We start from the raw sequence: 17,516 nt of genomic DNA on the forward strand, positions 1-17,516 counted from the left end.
CTACTTGCCCTTCCTACACACCTACACACACCTACACACTCACCTACTCACACCTACATACACATCTATCCACACTCACACACCTACACACTCACCTACCCACACCTACACACTCACCTGCTCACACCTACTTGCCCTTCCTACACACCTACACACACCTACACACTCACCTACTCACACCTACATACACATCTACCCACACCTACACACATACACACATACACTTACCCACCAACACACCTACACATCATACACCTACCCACACATACATATCTACACACACACACCCCTACTCACACATACACACCTGCACACACCTACACACACACCTACCTATACATCTACCCACATCTATACACATACACACACATACTCACACACCTACACATACACACCTACCCACACCTACATGCACACACACTCACACACCTACACACACACACACACTTTAGCCTTCACCCCTTTAGTCTACACTTGTGGAAGTCCTTCATCTTGCCTCCTTCCTGCTAGTTCTTTTACAGTAGACCCTGTGGGCATTTTAGTAGAAACCGAATCATCGAAAAACTCGTGGATTTGAGTCAAAACTGGTCATTTTGAATCATCCAAAAACCCTTTCCCTCAAAGATAGAAAAAAAGCTTAATGCCAAACCTATCCAGAGAAGAAAAAAGTGAGGCACTGACATTTTCATTTTAAAGGGAGCTAAAGAGTTCCCATTGTGGCTCAGTGGTAATAAACCCAACTGGTAACCATGAGGACACTGGTTCAATCCCTGGCCTCGTCCAATGGGTTAAAGAAAGAAAAAGAAATGACGAATATACAATTATACAACTCCCGTCACTCAGGCAAAAAGAAAGAAAATCGAGGGAGCTGAACATTCCTAGAGCGCTCTCGTTACCATGCAGCACAGAGCCTGCTGCGGCGGCCACAGGAGAAATGACATGTGGATGAAGCAGGTGACAGTGAGGCTGGTGAGACGTGGACACACGCGGGAGGCATCTTTGAAAAACGATGGAAAGGACTTGCTGCTGCATTAGACACAGTAGGTAAAAGAGCAGTGAGGTGAATTACGGTGCCACCTCCTGTCGCAGAAAATTGAGGAAAATAGGATTTTTAAGAAAAAATCTGTTTTCCTCCTAGACACATTAAGGTTTTAGTGCACCAAGTGAAGACGTCAGAAGACAGGCTCCAACTGGTGCTACAGATTCAGGGGTTGACAAATATAAAGATATTTAAAGGCACGGGAAAGGATAAGTCACCTAAGAAGAGGGTGGAAGAGGGAGAGGAACTCGGGTCCAAGGTCTGAGGCATGGATGGAGGTGAGACAGGAAAGGAAGAGCAGGAATGGAATGACTGGTGAGAGGGAAGGGCATTGCGGGAAGGTGGCTACAATGTTTCCCTTATCCCATTATCGTAAAGTCTCATGGTTCCTCCTCCTTCATTCCTTAAATTTGTACGATCTCGTTTCCTCATTTTTCTCCAGTGCTGTTGCAAAAGAGGAAGTTGTCTTCTTGTTTTATGGGGAAGAGAGTCTTTGGTTTCTTTCATTTTTATATTTCTGTTTACTTTTCACTAGAAAGCTGTTCAAATTAAAACAAATTATTTTCACCATAACCTACATGAATAAGGGGACAGAAATTTTAACTCGGAGAGAAACCACTTTTTCAAAGCTAAATGAGTTCATTGGATCTATAATGTTTTTCAAATCCTAAGTGGTATTTCCCACATATTTTTAGATGACGCATAAGAGAATGAAGCATGAATCACATTCTGCATTCTACCCCCTATAGGAAGGGACCTCGATGAGAGAAAAATCTATAAAAGGAGAATTCCAGTAGCATTTTTACAAGCTTCACTTTTCCATAATCGAAATGCCAGCACCCACTGAAGTTCCTCTCACAGAGAAAGGTCAATCTTCTTACCGTATATGTCAATTCCATTCCCCTGAAAGCAAAAATGTTATTTAGAAACCATTTGTTTCAGAGGGTCTTTATCTAAAAACTAGACAAGAATAAAAAATAAAAACCTATAAGGGTAAGAGAAAGAGCCAATATTGCATCGAGGGTAAGCATCAAATACTGCTTGTAAACTGAGGCAAAGCCATCACATAGGCTAATCCATAGTGTGCCAATTAGGGAGCCTATTTCTTTAAAATAACAAATTACAAATAACGTTACATTTAGATAATCACCCACCTAGTGAAATTAAAAGAAATCCTACTGGAGTTCCCACAGTGGCTCAGCAAGTTAAGATCCTGACTAGTATCCATGAGGATGTGGGTTCCATCCCTGGCCTCACTCAGTGGGTTAAGGATCCGGCATTGCCACAACCTGCAGCGTAGGGTGCAGATGAGGCTGGGATTTCATGTTGCTGTGGCTTTGGGGCAGGCCAGCAGCTGTAGCTCCAATTCGACCCCTAGCCTGGGAACTTCCATATGCCTTGGTGCAGCCTTTAAAAAGAGAAAAAGAAAAGAAGTCCTACTGTTACATATGTTACATATGGCTTTTTTCCCAGTCTACATCCATGCATTTCAGCACTTAGCTAATTGCATTAAAGATCTCTTTTACGCCTCTCTTTACCTTGATAGACCCTGAGCGCTTGAGTCATAACCACTGTTCCACCCTAGGGCTAGGGCCGGATCTTCAGAGACTCTCAGTAAAGGTCCATGATTCACTTCAATGAGAACCATCTGGAGGAGGTGTCAAAATGCAGATTCCTGGACGCTGCCCCCACATATGCGGAAATAGCACATTTGTAAGGATTTCCAAAAGGCCTTCAAACTTTATCAAAGAGGGATAATGACTCCAAAAGGCAAAACTAGGAAGAGCTAGGGGCTGGTATTTCTTCCACTTATACTACTGCTTCGAAATTACTACCAAAAAATTGGTTGGATAAAAGAGAAAGTGTCACCCTGGGTAAACCTTCATCTTATAACAGAAACCATTTCTGACTATTTCTTCTTAGTGTGAACAGTGCGTATCTCATGTATTTTTACTGCATCAAAGCAAATTTGGGGATGGGGAATTTAAAACTAAGAGACCCTGGAGGCCATACCTTGTTACCAAAGATGTTAAGAAAAAAACATACCAAAGATATGTTAAAAACATAAAGGCCTTGACAATCGCATGTGTTATTCCCATCATTTAGTTAGACAAAACTCAAAAGTCTGATATTTAAAACTCCCAATCTTTATTGTTTTCATGATAAAAACATTCATCACTTTTTTCATGAAAAGGTTTTTATTTGAGTTCCATTTTAAATATCAGAAAAATCAAATTATTATAGCTTTACAAATAATTTACTTTTTGATCAATACATGAAAATGTACATTTAAGTAGAAATACAGCACATATTACATTTTTAAACAATATCAAAATATAATTTCTAATCTCACATATTAATAGATTTCCAAATTCAATCTCAAAAACACACTCTAAAGTATAGGCTATGATTTTTATAATAGAGAAAATATTTCTTTCTGAAAAAGTAGAATATTTCACCTGTATATGGTCAATATTATATACATGGGACCAACAGGTCATAATATAAAATGTTTACTTAAAACTATCAAAAACTTTTTAATTTCTCCTTTTTGTTCCTATAGCTTGAAAACATCTACGGCTATACTTAAATCTCACAGAGATGTGATACATCCAATTGAAATAAAAATGTCATCGCAACTTTTGCTCACCCTCCTAGCAGATAATAACCATCCTGAGTGATTTCTTAGACCTAGGTTTTCAAGTAATAGGTAGGAACGAACTGTGCCATTTGTATACTTCACAATCTTAGAAACATTTTATGACCATGATACGCGTAAGGACTGGTAATTACTCTGATATCTCTTTCAATACATGTCAAGGGGATAATAAACATGCATTTTTTTTATTACTCAGATGAATTTATCACATGTGTAGCTGTATAATGATCATAACAATCCAATTTCACAGGATTTCCTTCCCACAGCCCAATACATGCATTTTACACAGAGAACTAATACTTGGGTCTGTGAGTTGAGTAGCATCTCCTATTTCTTTAATTACTCAACAGTTTGGATAAAACACTTAACTATCCTTTATCACTTCCACCAGAACCACAGCATCTATATATTTTGAGATGGATCACAGAGTGAAAGGATAATCATAAGATCACTTTTTTACATCTTTGATGGATTAATCTGCTCTATTTAGAAGAACCATTATTTCGAAAACACCGTTTTTGTTTTTTGTGTTTTTTTGCCTTTTCTAGGGCCGCTTCCCACAGCATATGGAGGTTCCCAGGCTAGGGGTCGAATTGGAGCTGTAGCCACCGGCCTACACCAGAGCCACAGCAATGCGGGATCCAGGCTGCATCTGTGACCTACACCACAGCTCATGGCAACGCTGGATCCATAACCCACTGAGCAAGGCCAAGGATCGAACCCACAACCTCATGGTTCCTAGTCGGATTCATTAACCACTGCGCCAAGATGGGAAGTCCTCGAAAACACCATTTGCAAATGAAATCCATTTTGCTACTTGTTAGGGAGGCAACAATAAGGGATGGATCCAAGAAGGCGCTCTCTGGACTTGGCGGAGGCCTAGCAATAACATGGGCCTAAGCAAAATCTGCTTTACCTGGAAAATGTCTATTTGTAAAAGGTATGGGGGGAAAATATTGCAAATGAAACATCATTTGGAAAAATTAAATTATCTCTATTTAGCTATTTATCGGTCACATTATAATATTGGCTATAGCAGCCCCAAACAGAGGTTAACTAATTACAGCTTTCATAATTGAATTCTTAAAGAGTTTCACATCATATAATTATATATTTTTGAAACATCACAAAAACTCACAATGGATGCATCTGTAGTCATCAAAATGTGTAGACCTGATCAGAGCCAAGCTATGCTCAAAATCCCATTGAACCCAACGTTCATTCATCCTTTGCCTTCTCTTCACACACACCAAAAAAACGTGCATTGCTGTGGCTGTGGTGTAGGCCAGCAGCTATAGCTTCGATTCGACCCCTAGGCCTGGGAACCTCCATATGCCCTGGGTGTGGCCCTAAAAAGACCAAAAAAAAAAAAAAAAACGGAAGAAAAGAAAACGGCGTGTCCTCTTAGTGGCCACTGAAAGATGCTGTTTTGCATGAAAGGAAATGAAGAAGAAAATGATCAAAATTTTAAAAGAATAAAACAATCCTCCTCCATTGGGGAGGTGAGCGTAAGTTCTTAGAGAACAAGAGAAACAACAAAGGCTTTTCAAAAACACTTAATGGGGCCAGTGAAATGGCATGTTTTAAAAAAAAAAATGACTTTGTCTCATTGTTCCAGCAGAAGGGCAGCCTCCACCTGTGACAACTAGAAAGAAGCTCTGCATCCTTTCATGCACTGAGAATTTTACCAAAAAGGCACCAAGTTTGCAAAGAGATATATTTTCAGGTAAGGGAACAAAATAAGGTAAAGAAACTGACCTCGTAATCAATTGAGCAGTAGAGGTGAGAGAGAGGCATTTCAAGGGGGAAAAACCATTAGTATTAAAGCACTGGTGCCCAGGTGACAAGGTGCCTTCAGGATAATGCTCTTTTAATGCTAATAAGCAAGTTGTCATTGCAGCTGTACATGGCCATGGGTACTTTACACATCAAAAACCTAGAAAGATCATGATGAGCACACCACTTTGTGAATATGAGATTCCACAAATCACACAGAATCTGCACCAAGTGTCACATGTGCCCAAAGGGAAGGGCAACCGGACAGCCATCAATAACAAACGACCTGCCATTGCAAATCTAGCCATCTGGTGCCAAGAGATTTTTTGTTGTTGTTGTTGTTGTTTGTTTTTTGTCTTTTTGCTATTTCTTGGGCCGTTCCCGCAGCATATGGAGGTTCCCAGGCTAGGGGTCGAATCGGAGCTGGAGCCACCGGCCTACGCCAGAGCCACAGCAATGCGGGATCCGATCCGCGTCTGCAACCTACACCACAGCTCACGGCAACACCGGATCCTTAACCCACTGAGCAAGGGCAGGGACCGAACCGGAAACCTCATGGTTCCTAGTCGGATTCGTTAACCACTACGCCACCACAGGAACTCCGAGATTTTTTTTGTTTGTTTAAACTGAAATGTTTCTGTGGGCATCCAATAACTTTCCCATCCCTAAAAATATCAGCTCTTTTTACCTAGGTCCTTCTATGAAAAGCGGTATGAAGAAATAATAGGTATTTGGGGACTGCGGAAAGAAATTCACTAAACAAGCGGCAACAAATGCCTACAGCCTGGGCTGGATCCTATTTCCAAATGATGGGCAAGGGCAATGCACATTCTGCCACTACTTTTGTTACACATCAAGGACTAAAGCAGTTTCTGTGCAGGTTTCAGATTAATGAGGCAAAGACTATCAGCTTCATGGCATTAAACTTCTGCGCAAAAGGGAGTGGAAGGCAGTAAAAGTGAAGTTGCACCAGAAAACAACAGCATTACCTAAGCATTAACCCAGCATGAAAAGAGAACTACTTCTGATTTCCTAGAATACAGCCCTCCCAGGTTATTATTTCTGATTTCTATGGCAGCACACAGCATTTTCCACCTAACACTTTAGAAGAACGCTTGGTCACACCATGCTCTGCCTTATTAAATGATCTATGTTGAAACCATTCATTTCCATTTCTCTTACATCTGTAAGATGTCAAGGAAGAGTGATAAGACAGGCATTTACCCTCAATTTTCTCAATAATGGAAGGTTTTAGAGAGAGTGCATTAGAACTCTAAAATAATAGGCTAATATATTTTCTCATTTTTCCTTTCTTCCTTCATTTTCACTGGGGAGAAATCCATTTCTGATAGTATCTCCTCTCATGTTTAGGGGGCTTAAAAGCATTGCTCTTTAACCCCCCAAAATGTTCTCAAACATGGTTATTTTCCAAGCAACCATCTTTGAAAAAAAAAAAAAGTTCTACAAAGACCATAAATACCTCCCCTGGAATGCTTATAAAAGGTAACATAACAGAAAATATGATTGGAAAAGTAACACTGTTGTAAGACCTGCTAAAAAAAAAAACAATCAAATATAAGTGGTTTCTACCCTATCTGCCTCTTTTTCACCTTCTTCTACACGTGCAAACACATACACCACACAATAGATTACAACAAGTTTGAAGAAGCAAAGAAGCACTGACAAAGAAGCGAAAAATAAGTTCATCGTTGTTTTGCAAAGAGAGAAAGCAGGCCATAGACATCAACAGGCTATAGGAATCTTCCTCCCTTGGTTCAGAGGATTTAAAAAAAAAAAAAAAAAAAGGTATTCCTAAACAATATTTTTCGTAGGCATAATTCACATTTCATATGCTGAAAATATTCTGTTCAAGCTACTACAACAAAAGGAAGATGCTATGAGGCAAATTGTACTCCAATCCTAGTTTTCACTGAGTCAAGGTTTTGCAAAAGAACTACAAAGCTATTGCGATCCACTACTTATATGTGCAAAACAAAACATGGCTGTCAACAGGGAACAAAATAACCTATCTAGGCAGTTCCTGTTGTGGCTCAGCGGTAACTAACCCACCTGATATCCATGAGGAGGAGGATTTGATCCCTGGCCTTGCTCAGTGGGTTAAGGATCCAGCGTTGCCATGAGCTGTGGCGTAGATCGAAGATACAGCTTGGATCCTGCATTGCTGTGGCTGTGGTATAGCTCCAGTTCAACCCCTAGCCTGGGAACGTCCATATGCCACAGGTGGGGCCCCAAAAAGCAAAAAACAAAAATAATAATAATAACCTATCTAGAAATACTCCTGAAACTAACTTTAAAAAAGCTTTTGAATGAATATTAAAATCGATCACCTTTTAGGCAATTTATATTAAGCATACTACATGTGCAACTGCATTAATGCCCAGAAATCAAAGTTACATTGAGAATTATACTTAGAACATGTATTTCATACACAGAAAACCAAACCAGAGTCCATAACAGTGTCTAAAAGCAGGTCTTACTGTTTTTTTTAAGGAACCACGGTTCATTCCTCCAGAGATGATGATTCACATCATGGTCATTCTCGTTTGGCATCACCAATGACTCCCCAAACATCAAAAACAAATTCATCTGGGAACGCAAAGTCTCCAAGAGTTTCATCAAGTGCCACCGCAAATTCATCTGGGTTACCTTTGTCCTTTCCAGCTTCAAACATTGTGGTAGCTATCAAAAAATAATTTTTAAAAATTAATGATACACAAAACAGCATCAGAGGACTGAGAAAAATGATACCAGGAAAATTACTAAGAGTAACATGTAGAGCTACATACGTCATACAAATTAAAATAAAAAGATACTCTCTATCAATCACGTATCAAGAGGGCAACATTGGGGGGGGGGGTTGTTGTGTTTGTTTTTGTTTTTTGTTTTTTAGGGCCGTAACTGCAGCATATGGAAGTTCCCAGGCTAGGGGCTGAATCAGAAAGAACTGCAGTTGCCAGCCTATACCACAGCCACAGCAACTCCAGATCCTTAACCCACTGAGCAAGGCTAGGGATCGAACCCACATCCTCATGGATCCTAGTCAGGTTTGTAACCTGCTGAGCCACAGCAGACACTCCACAAAGATTTTTTTTAAATAATCTGTTCACTGCACCTAGGTTTGCAGCCCTACCCCTGCCCTCTCCTCCATCTCGGAACCCATCAGTTGGGAACTTCTGGTGTCCCTACGGGTGGAACAAGAGAAAACCCCATGGCTGACCCTGATGGGAAACCCACCTCCCCATAAACACTAGCTCTCTCTGAAACCCCTGCCACTCCTCCACCCCCAACTATGAAAAAGGAGAAAGGATAAGAATTTGCAATGGGAGTCAAGCTGGGGAGAAAAGGAAGCAGAAGGTATCTGTCTACTCATGGAATCAAGGTAACTTTTTGAGCCCCTTTCCAGTTTGGGATAGAATGTGAAGATGATACCCTTGTTCTGGTTTTCTAATAAATTGTCTGGACCTCATATTTTCTGTCTGGGGAACCAGCATCTTCAGGCGTACATATTCCCAGGGGACCTGCTGTACCTGGCTGGGAGCCCATAAGGCTCAGCTGGTTTTTTCTCTGGCCCCTATAAGTACTAGCTACCAGGAAGAGATAGTATGGGTATGACTTAGGGGCTTGAGTGAAGCACCCCCAGGTAAAAGAGCACCACCAAAGCCCAGCCTCTTTTTCCCTCCCAGGTTAAAGTTGAACAAATCAAAAGTTGTGTGATTTCTCTGAGTGAGCCAAGAGACCTAGTCTTTCAGCTGAGATCCACTAGGGCTCTTGAGAGCTTTTCAGAGCTACTCCTTATCCCAAACAGTTCAGTACAAACACAGGTAGGCTGGGGGGAGGGAAAGAGATGTGGCCCATAGATAGGCACCACAATCAGAGCAGAAGTGAGATGGGGATGGGGTGACCTGGGCAGGAATCAAAGGCCTAGTTAGAGTGATAAAGGCCTCCAATGGCTAGAGAGCCTGGTGTAGGGTGGAAAGTGCAAGCATGGTAAGGAGGGCATGGGGTGGGGAGAGGAAGACAGCGGCCACACTGATGAGAGATTTGTTACATATTTAAGCATCACAATAAGTCGTGAGGGTAACAGATTATAATTCCATTGAACAAAAAGGAAATAATGAATCCATAAAGAAATGATTAGTTGATTGACAAATGGATGGATGGAAGGAAGATTGGTTGGTTGGTTCATGAGGAATGGAATATTTACATAGCTTCAAAATACCTTCCCTCCAAATACTTATTACAAAGAGAAAAACCTTACAGTCTCTGTCTGACATTTCATTTACCATAAAGCCCTCAAGACTCATCCATGTTGTCACAAATGACAGGATTTCCTCCTTTTACGGCTGGATAATACCCCCTTGTACATATACCTCATCTTCTTTATTCATTCATCTGCCAGTGAGCACTTAGGTGGGTTCCATGTTTTGGTTACTGTGAGTAGTGCTGCTATGAACACAGGGGTGCAGGTATCTCTTCAACGTAGTGTCTTCATTTCCTCCACACATAAGGGAATCCATACTTTTTTTAAAAAAGCTTAAAAACAAAAGAATTGCGTCTCCATTGTGGCCTCAGCAGAAACAAACCTGACTAATGTCCACGAGGATGTAGCTCAGATCCCTGGCCTTGCTCAGTGGGTCAGGGATCCAGCATTGCCATGAGCTGTGGTGTGGGTCACAGATATAGCTCAGATCCCAAGCTGCTGTGGCTGTGGTGTAGGCTGGTGGCTGCAGCTCCGATTCGACCCCTATCCTGGGAATGTTCACATGCCATGGTTGTGGCCCTAAAATAAATAAATTAATTAAAGTACCCTAAGGATTTCCTTGTGGCTGGTTAAGGATCTGGTGTTGTCACTGCTACAGCTCAGGTTGCTGCTGTGGTGCAGGTTCAGTCCCTGGCCCAGAAACTTCTGCATGCTGTGGGTATGGCCAATAAATAAATAAATAAGCCTAAGATGCAAGATCATTTTTTTTTGTTTTGTTTTGGTCTTTTTCAGGCCACACCTGCAGCATATAGAAGTTCCCCGGACTAGGGGGTCAAATCAGAGCTACACCTGCCAGCCTACACCACAGCCACAGCAACGTGGGAGGCCAGGGATCTGTCCTGTGTCCTCAAGGATGCTAGTCAGATTCATTTCTGCTGAGCCCCGATGGGAACTCCAGGATCATTTTTTTTTTTTTTTTGTCTTTACTATTTCTTCGGGCCGCTCCCACGGCATATGGAGGTTCCCAGGCTAGGGGTCGAATCGGAGCTGGAGCCACCGGCCTACGCCAGAGCCACAGCAATGCAGGATCCGAGCCGTGTCTGCTACCTGTACCACAGCTCACGGCAACGCTGGATCGTTAACCCACTGAGCAAGGGCAGGGACCGAACCCTCAACCTTATGGTTCCTAGTCGGATTCGTTAACCACTGCGCCACGACAGGAACTCCAGGATCATTTTTTTTAATTTCATAAGATACAGGATGACTTTGTGACCACTGGTATGGTAAAATATATTAGATGAAATATTTGATGAAATATTTTGAATTTTAAATGTTTATTAATAATTTTGTAATAATTTGAGGAAATCTTTTTGTTTTAATATTTACTGAAAAAGCAGTACATAATTTTTATATTACAATCGACTCTGTTTTTATAAAAATATCTGCCACAGATGGGTAAAGGGGGAAGTGTGTGTTAAAGCAATTATATAGCAAAATATCGATGATAGAATCTGGGTGATAGGTGTAGAAGTATTCACTATGAAGACTTTTAACTGTACTGCATGTTTGAAAATCACGCTAGGGAGTTCCCTGGTGGTCTAGTGGTTAGGACTTGGTACTTTGACTACTATGGCCTGGGTTCAATCCCTGGTCTGAGAACTGAGATCCCACATCGAGCTGCTGCATGCAGAAGCCAAAAAAAAAAAAAAAGGAAAAAGAAATCACTGTAATAAAATATTAGTGAGAAGACTCTCTATACAGACAATAGAAGAAAATTTAAAATATAGTAGACATATTCAAATTGGAGGGAAAGCTTTTTTGTTTGTTTTTTTAGCTAGAGCCTTTTGGATGCAATAAAAACAACTATGGCTGATCTGAAAATTCTGTAGGCTCATGAGTACCAGCAGTATTCCGGAAATTATGTCCTAAGCCACTAAGATACACTCTAATGTCTATAAGGAATGCCTCAGCTCTTTCAACAGTCATAGCATTACCGTCAAGAAAGGAGGAAAGAACCCAAGCACCTATGGTCAACTAATCTATGACAAAGGAGGCAAGAACATACAGTAGAAGAAAGATAGTCTCTTCAAGAAATGCTGCTGGGAAAACTGGAATGCTACATGTAAAAGAATGAAAAAAGAACACTCTCTAATATCATACACAAAAATAAACTCAAAAAGGATTAAAGACCTAAATATAAGGCCAGACACTATAAAGCTCTTAGAGGAAAACATAGGCAGAATCCTCTTTGACATAAATCACAGCAACATCTTGTTTGATCCACCTCTTAGAATAATGAAAATAAAGACACAAATAAACCAATGGGGCCTTATTAAACTCAAAAGTTTTACATCCAAAGGAAACCATTGAAAAAAAAAAAAAAAACGAAAAGACAACCCACAGAATGGGAGAAAATCTTGGCAAACAATCCAACAGACGAGGGCCTAATCTCCAAAATATACAAACTCGTACAACTCAACAACAAAAAACAAACAACCCAACTGAAAAATGTTTTGCACAGCAAAGGAAACCAAAAAGAAAACAAAAAGACAACCTACAGAATGGGAGAAAATACTGTCAAATGATGCAACTGACAAGGGCTTAATCTCTAAAATATACAAACAACAAACAACCCAACTGAAAAATGTTTTGCACAGCAAAGGAAACCAAAAAGAAAACAAAAAGACAACTTACAGAATGGGAGAAAATACTGTCAAATGATGCAACTGACAAGGGCTTAATCTCTAAAATATACAAACAACTTTTACAACCCAACATCAAAAAAGCTAACAACCCAATGGAAAAATGGGCAAAAGACCTGAATAGACATTTCTCCAAGGAAGATACACAGATGGCCAACAAGCACATGAAAAAAATGCTCAACATAACTGATTATTAGAGAAATACAAATCAAAACTACCATGAGGAGTTCCCGTCGTGGCGCAGTGGTTAACGAATCCGACTAGGAACCATGAGGTTGCGGGTTCGGTCCCTGCCCTTGCTCAGTGGGTTAACGATCCGGCGTTGCCGTGAGCTGTGGTGTAGGTTGCAGACACGGCTCGGATCCTGCGTTGCTGTGGCTCTAGCGTAGGCCGGTGGCTCCAGCTCCAATTCGACCCCTAGCCTGGGAACCTCCATATGCCGCGGGAGCGGCCCAAGAAATAGCAACAACAACAACAATAACAACAACAACAAAAAGACAAAAAAATTAAAAAATAAAAAAATAAAAAACTACCATGAGATACCACCTCACACCAGTCAGAATGGCCATCGTTAATAAGTCCACAAATAACAAATACTGGAGGCGGTATGGAGAAAAGGAAACCCTCCTGCACTGTTGGTGGGAATGTAAGCTGGTACAACCACTATGGAGAACAGTACGGAGGTACCTTAGAAATCTATGCATAGAATGACCATATGACCCAGCAATCCCACTCTTGGGCATATATCCAGACAAAACTTTCCTTAAAAAAGACACATGCACCCGCATGTTCATTGAAGCACTATTCACAATAGCCAAGACATGGAAACAACCCAAATGTCCATCAACAGATGACTGGATTAGGAAGATGTGGTGTATATATACACAGTGGAATACTACTCGGCCATAAAAAAAGAATGACATCATGCCATTTGCAGCAACATGGATGGAACTAGAGACTCTCATCCTGAGTGAAGTAAGTCAGAAAAAGAAAGACAAATACCATATGATATCACTTATATCTGGAATCTGATATATGGCACAAATGAACATTTCCACAGAAAAGAAAATCATGGACTTGGAGAATAGACTTGTAGTTGCCAAGGGGGAGGGGGATGGAGTGGGATGGATGGGGAGCTTGGGGTTAATAGATGCAGACTATTGCCTTTGGAATGGATTAGCAATGAGATCCTACTGTGTAGCACTGGCAACTATGTCTGGTCACTTATGATTGAGCATGATAGTGTGAGAAAAAAGAATGTATACATGTATGTGTAACTGGGTCACCATGCTATATGGTAGAAAATTGACAGAACACTGTAAACCAGCTATAATGGGAAAAAATAAAAATCATTATATAAAAAAAGAAAAAGAAAAAGAAAAATGGGCAACAGCTAAATAGGCATTTCTCCAAAGAAAACATACTGATGGCCAAAGGGCATATGAAAAAATGCTCTACATCACTAATAACTAGAGAAATGCAAATCAAACCTACAATGAGGTACCACCTCACACTGGTCAGAATGGACATCATTAATCAATCTACATATAGCAAATGCTAGAAGGGTATGGAGAAAAGGGAACCTTCTTGCACTGTTGGTAGGAATGTAAATTGGTACAACCACTATGGAAAAGAGTATGGATGTACCTCAGAAAACTAAATATAGAACTACCATATGACCCAGCAATCCCACTCCTGGGCATATATCCAGACAAAACTTTCATTAAAAAAGATACATGTACCCCTATGTTCACTGTAGCACTATTTACAACAGACAAGACATGGAAACAACATAAATGTCCATCGACAGATGAGTGGATTAAGAAAATGTGGTACATATATAACCACGGAATATTACTCAGCTATAAAAAATAAAATAATGTCATTTGCAGCAACATGGATGGAACTAGAGATTCTCATACTAAGTGAAGTAAGTCAGAAAAGACAAATTCCATATTATATCACTTATTTGTGGACTCTAAAATATGAACAGGAGTTCCGGTTGTGGCACAGTGGAAGCAAATCCGACTAGGAACCATGAGGTTGCGAGTTCGAACCCTGGCCTCGCTCAGTGGGTTAAGGATCTGGCATTGCCGTGAGCTGTACTGTAGGTTGAAGATGCAGCTTGGATCTGACATTTCTGTGGCTGTGGCATAGGTCGGCAGCTACAGCTCTGATTAGACCCCTAGCCTGGGAACCTCCATATGCTGCGGGTGCGGCCCTAAAAGGACAAAAGACAACAAATAAAATAACAAAATAAAATAAGATAAGATAAGATAAAATAAAATAAAATATGAACAGATGATCCTATCTAAAAAAACAGAAATAGGTCATGGCCAAGGAGATCAGACATGGCGTTCCCAGGGGGGAAGGGGGAGGGAAAGGGAGGTGGGATGGACAGGCATTTGGGCGGGGTTGGATGCAAATGTTATATTTGGATTGGATGGGCAATGGGGCCCTACTTTACAGCACAGGCACATGTCTGTGATTGGGTCACTTTGCTGTACAACAGAACACGAACACTGTAAATCAATTATACTTTCATTTAAAAAATAATAATAATAAAACTAAAAAGATCAGTAAAGCCAAAAGATACAAACTGAAGAAATGAAAAAAGAAAGAAAGAAGGAAGAGGAGTTCCCGTCGTGGCTCAGTGGTTAACGAATCCGACTAGGAACCATGAGGTTGCGGGTTCGATCCCTGGCCTTGCTCAGTGGGTTCAGGATCCCGAGTTGCCGTGAGCTGTGGTGTAGGTCGCAGACACGGCTCGGACCCCCGAGTTGCTGTGGCTCTGGTGTAGGCCAGCAGCTATGGCTCTGATTTGACCCCTAGCCTGGGAACCTCCATATGCCGTGGGAGCAGCCCAAGAAATGGCAAAAAGACAAAAAAGAAAGAAGAAAGGAAAGAGGGAAGGAAGGCAGGAAGGGAGGAAGGGAGGAAAGAAGGAAGGAAAGGGAGGAAAACGGCCTTCAGATTGCATCTCCACACAGTGAAACAAGAAACCAGGTGCTCAGGAAACAGGACTCCAGAGACACTCCCCATAAACCTGGAGGTTCTGTGTCCCTCCTCTCCTTCGGTGGTCCTGCCTGGTGGTCTTCACCAGAGCGGTTCCAAACCTTCTCTTCCATCCCTGACTTCTCTTGAGTTCCAAGTACCCCGTTCTGAATAAACGGTGGACAACTCTACTGTTGTGTGTTCTGTCAGCATCTCAAACAGCATGTCCAGAAACCAAACATCTCCCTTTCTGAAGAAACTGCTGCTCCTTGTCTTGGTATCACCACTGTCATTAGTGGGGCCATCATTCTCCCTATTACCTCTCTCTTCCTGCCTGTGGACCAAATACTGCCTCCCCTTGATTCTCTCCTTGCAATGTCTCTAATTGGCATTGCATCTTCACTGTCACCATGCTATTTCCTTAGTCTCCAAGTCCAGTCAGCAAACTATCCCCCACAGACACACTAGATTTCTCTTCCTAAAGCACAGCTCTGAGCCTATTAGGTAATGAGTCAAAAGGACCAGGAAGTCCCTTTCCACCTCTGAGACTGTCTGCATCATCCTTACACATGAAAATATTCCTTAGGGCACCAATGCATGTCTTAAAAACTCTAAATCCTAGTCTGGCCTTCTGATCTGAAGGACCCCTGCTTCCCAAATGCTCCTGTACACTAATGCTGTACCCTTATAAATCTGACAGCTCAAAACACCATCTTTCCTCCTTCCTACATGTGCCCAGGATAACCTCCTCCTAATCACCAGCTCCACCATCAGAATCCTTTCACTCCTTCAAGGCTCCTTCCTCCATGAAACCCTATGTCCCTGACTGGAAGTGATCTGTGCATTCCCTAAAATCTTCTGTCAGTGCTCTTCAAACTTGAATGTGCAAACAAATTGCCTGAGATCTTGGCAAAATGCAGATTCCAGTTCAGTAATTCTGCAGCAGGGCCTGCAATTCTGCATTTCCAATAACTCCAGGTAATGCCAGTCCCCAGCCACACTTTGAAAAATAAGGTTTCACAGTGCCTATGCAGCATTGCTTTCTACTGTCATTATTTTCGCTACTAGAGAATAAACTCCCAACTGATCTTGAAAAGCTTACTCAGTCTTTTCTGCCCAGGGGAACTAGTCCAGCGTCTTATGTACAGTAAGCGCCGGTAAATGGGTAGGTACAGGAAGAGTCTTTGTAATTTCAAATAAATAATGCATTTAGTATGCATTCCAGAAAGTGAAGCTCAGAGCTCTGATCCTGTGTGAGAGCCACGATGTGAAAGAGGAGTAGCCATTACATAAAATACTGGAAAAGTAGGACTCATTTTTCAGAATTGTGCCTAGACTACAATTCTAAATATATCTCATGGGACCGACAGACAGCATTTAGTGAGTTGGTTATCTAAAAATTATACTGACATATGGGTGATACACAGTCTCGTTGAGGAAGAACTAAGATGCACACAGATAAATTATATAAGTCTACAGACCATTCAGAAACAGAAATGAACAGTGCACATGATTGATGCTGTTAAGTGCTGGAGGAAACAATGATAGGGATCAGATGTTCACTGATGGGCACCACATCAACCAATCTCTCTTCCTCCCCACGCCTCACACTCACACACACACACACACACACACACACACACATACACACACACACGCACTGGCTAAAAGAAACAATTTGGTGCATGGTTTCTGGGTACGTCCAGAAGCTCAGCAACATGGTCTAACGCACTGAGCAGAGGACCAACATACCCTGGACAAGGGCTACTCCAACTTGCAATCCCTGGTTTGGGTCCCTTAGGCACAAAATGAGAAAAATGATGGTTTAAGATGTCCATACAATAACCTCACGGTCCAAACTATATAATCTCACCCAGGCACACCCATGCTAGCAAATACTAAATACAGCCTCAGAGATGTCAGACCTTCTACAGGTTCCACCGCTACTCCTGCTGTCATTATTACTAGTAATAATTATTAATCATCATTGCTAAGAATGAGAGTAGCTATACCTATTATTTATGATGTGACAGAAACTTTATACATACTATTTAAATAATGCCTTGGCAACCCAATAAGGTTGTTTATCATACCCCTTTTTCAAAGGTATAGAAATTAAGGTTC

At 41.3% G+C, this 17,516-nt stretch overlaps 1 protein-coding gene across 1 annotated transcript in view; it reads right to left on the minus strand.

Moving 5' to 3' along the window:
• Window positions 1-7,709: 7,709 nt before the first annotated feature.
• The window catches only part of GIPC2 (GIPC PDZ domain containing family member 2), an 83,919-nt gene continuing 74,112 nt past the window's right edge, over window positions 7,710-17,516 (minus strand). Inside the window, exon 6 of the mRNA XM_047794305.1 lies at window positions 7,710-8,174. Within this exon, the coding sequence (XP_047650261.1) occupies window positions 8,029-8,174 (146 nt within the window). The 3' untranslated portion in view covers window positions 7,710-8,028. The remainder of the gene's footprint in view (window positions 8,175-17,516) is intronic.

Source organism: Phacochoerus africanus, chromosome 8 (genome assembly GCF_016906955.1).
Source record: "Phacochoerus africanus isolate WHEZ1 chromosome 8, ROS_Pafr_v1, whole genome shotgun sequence".
Taxonomy (NCBI): Eukaryota; Metazoa; Chordata; class Mammalia; order Artiodactyla; family Suidae; genus Phacochoerus; species Phacochoerus africanus.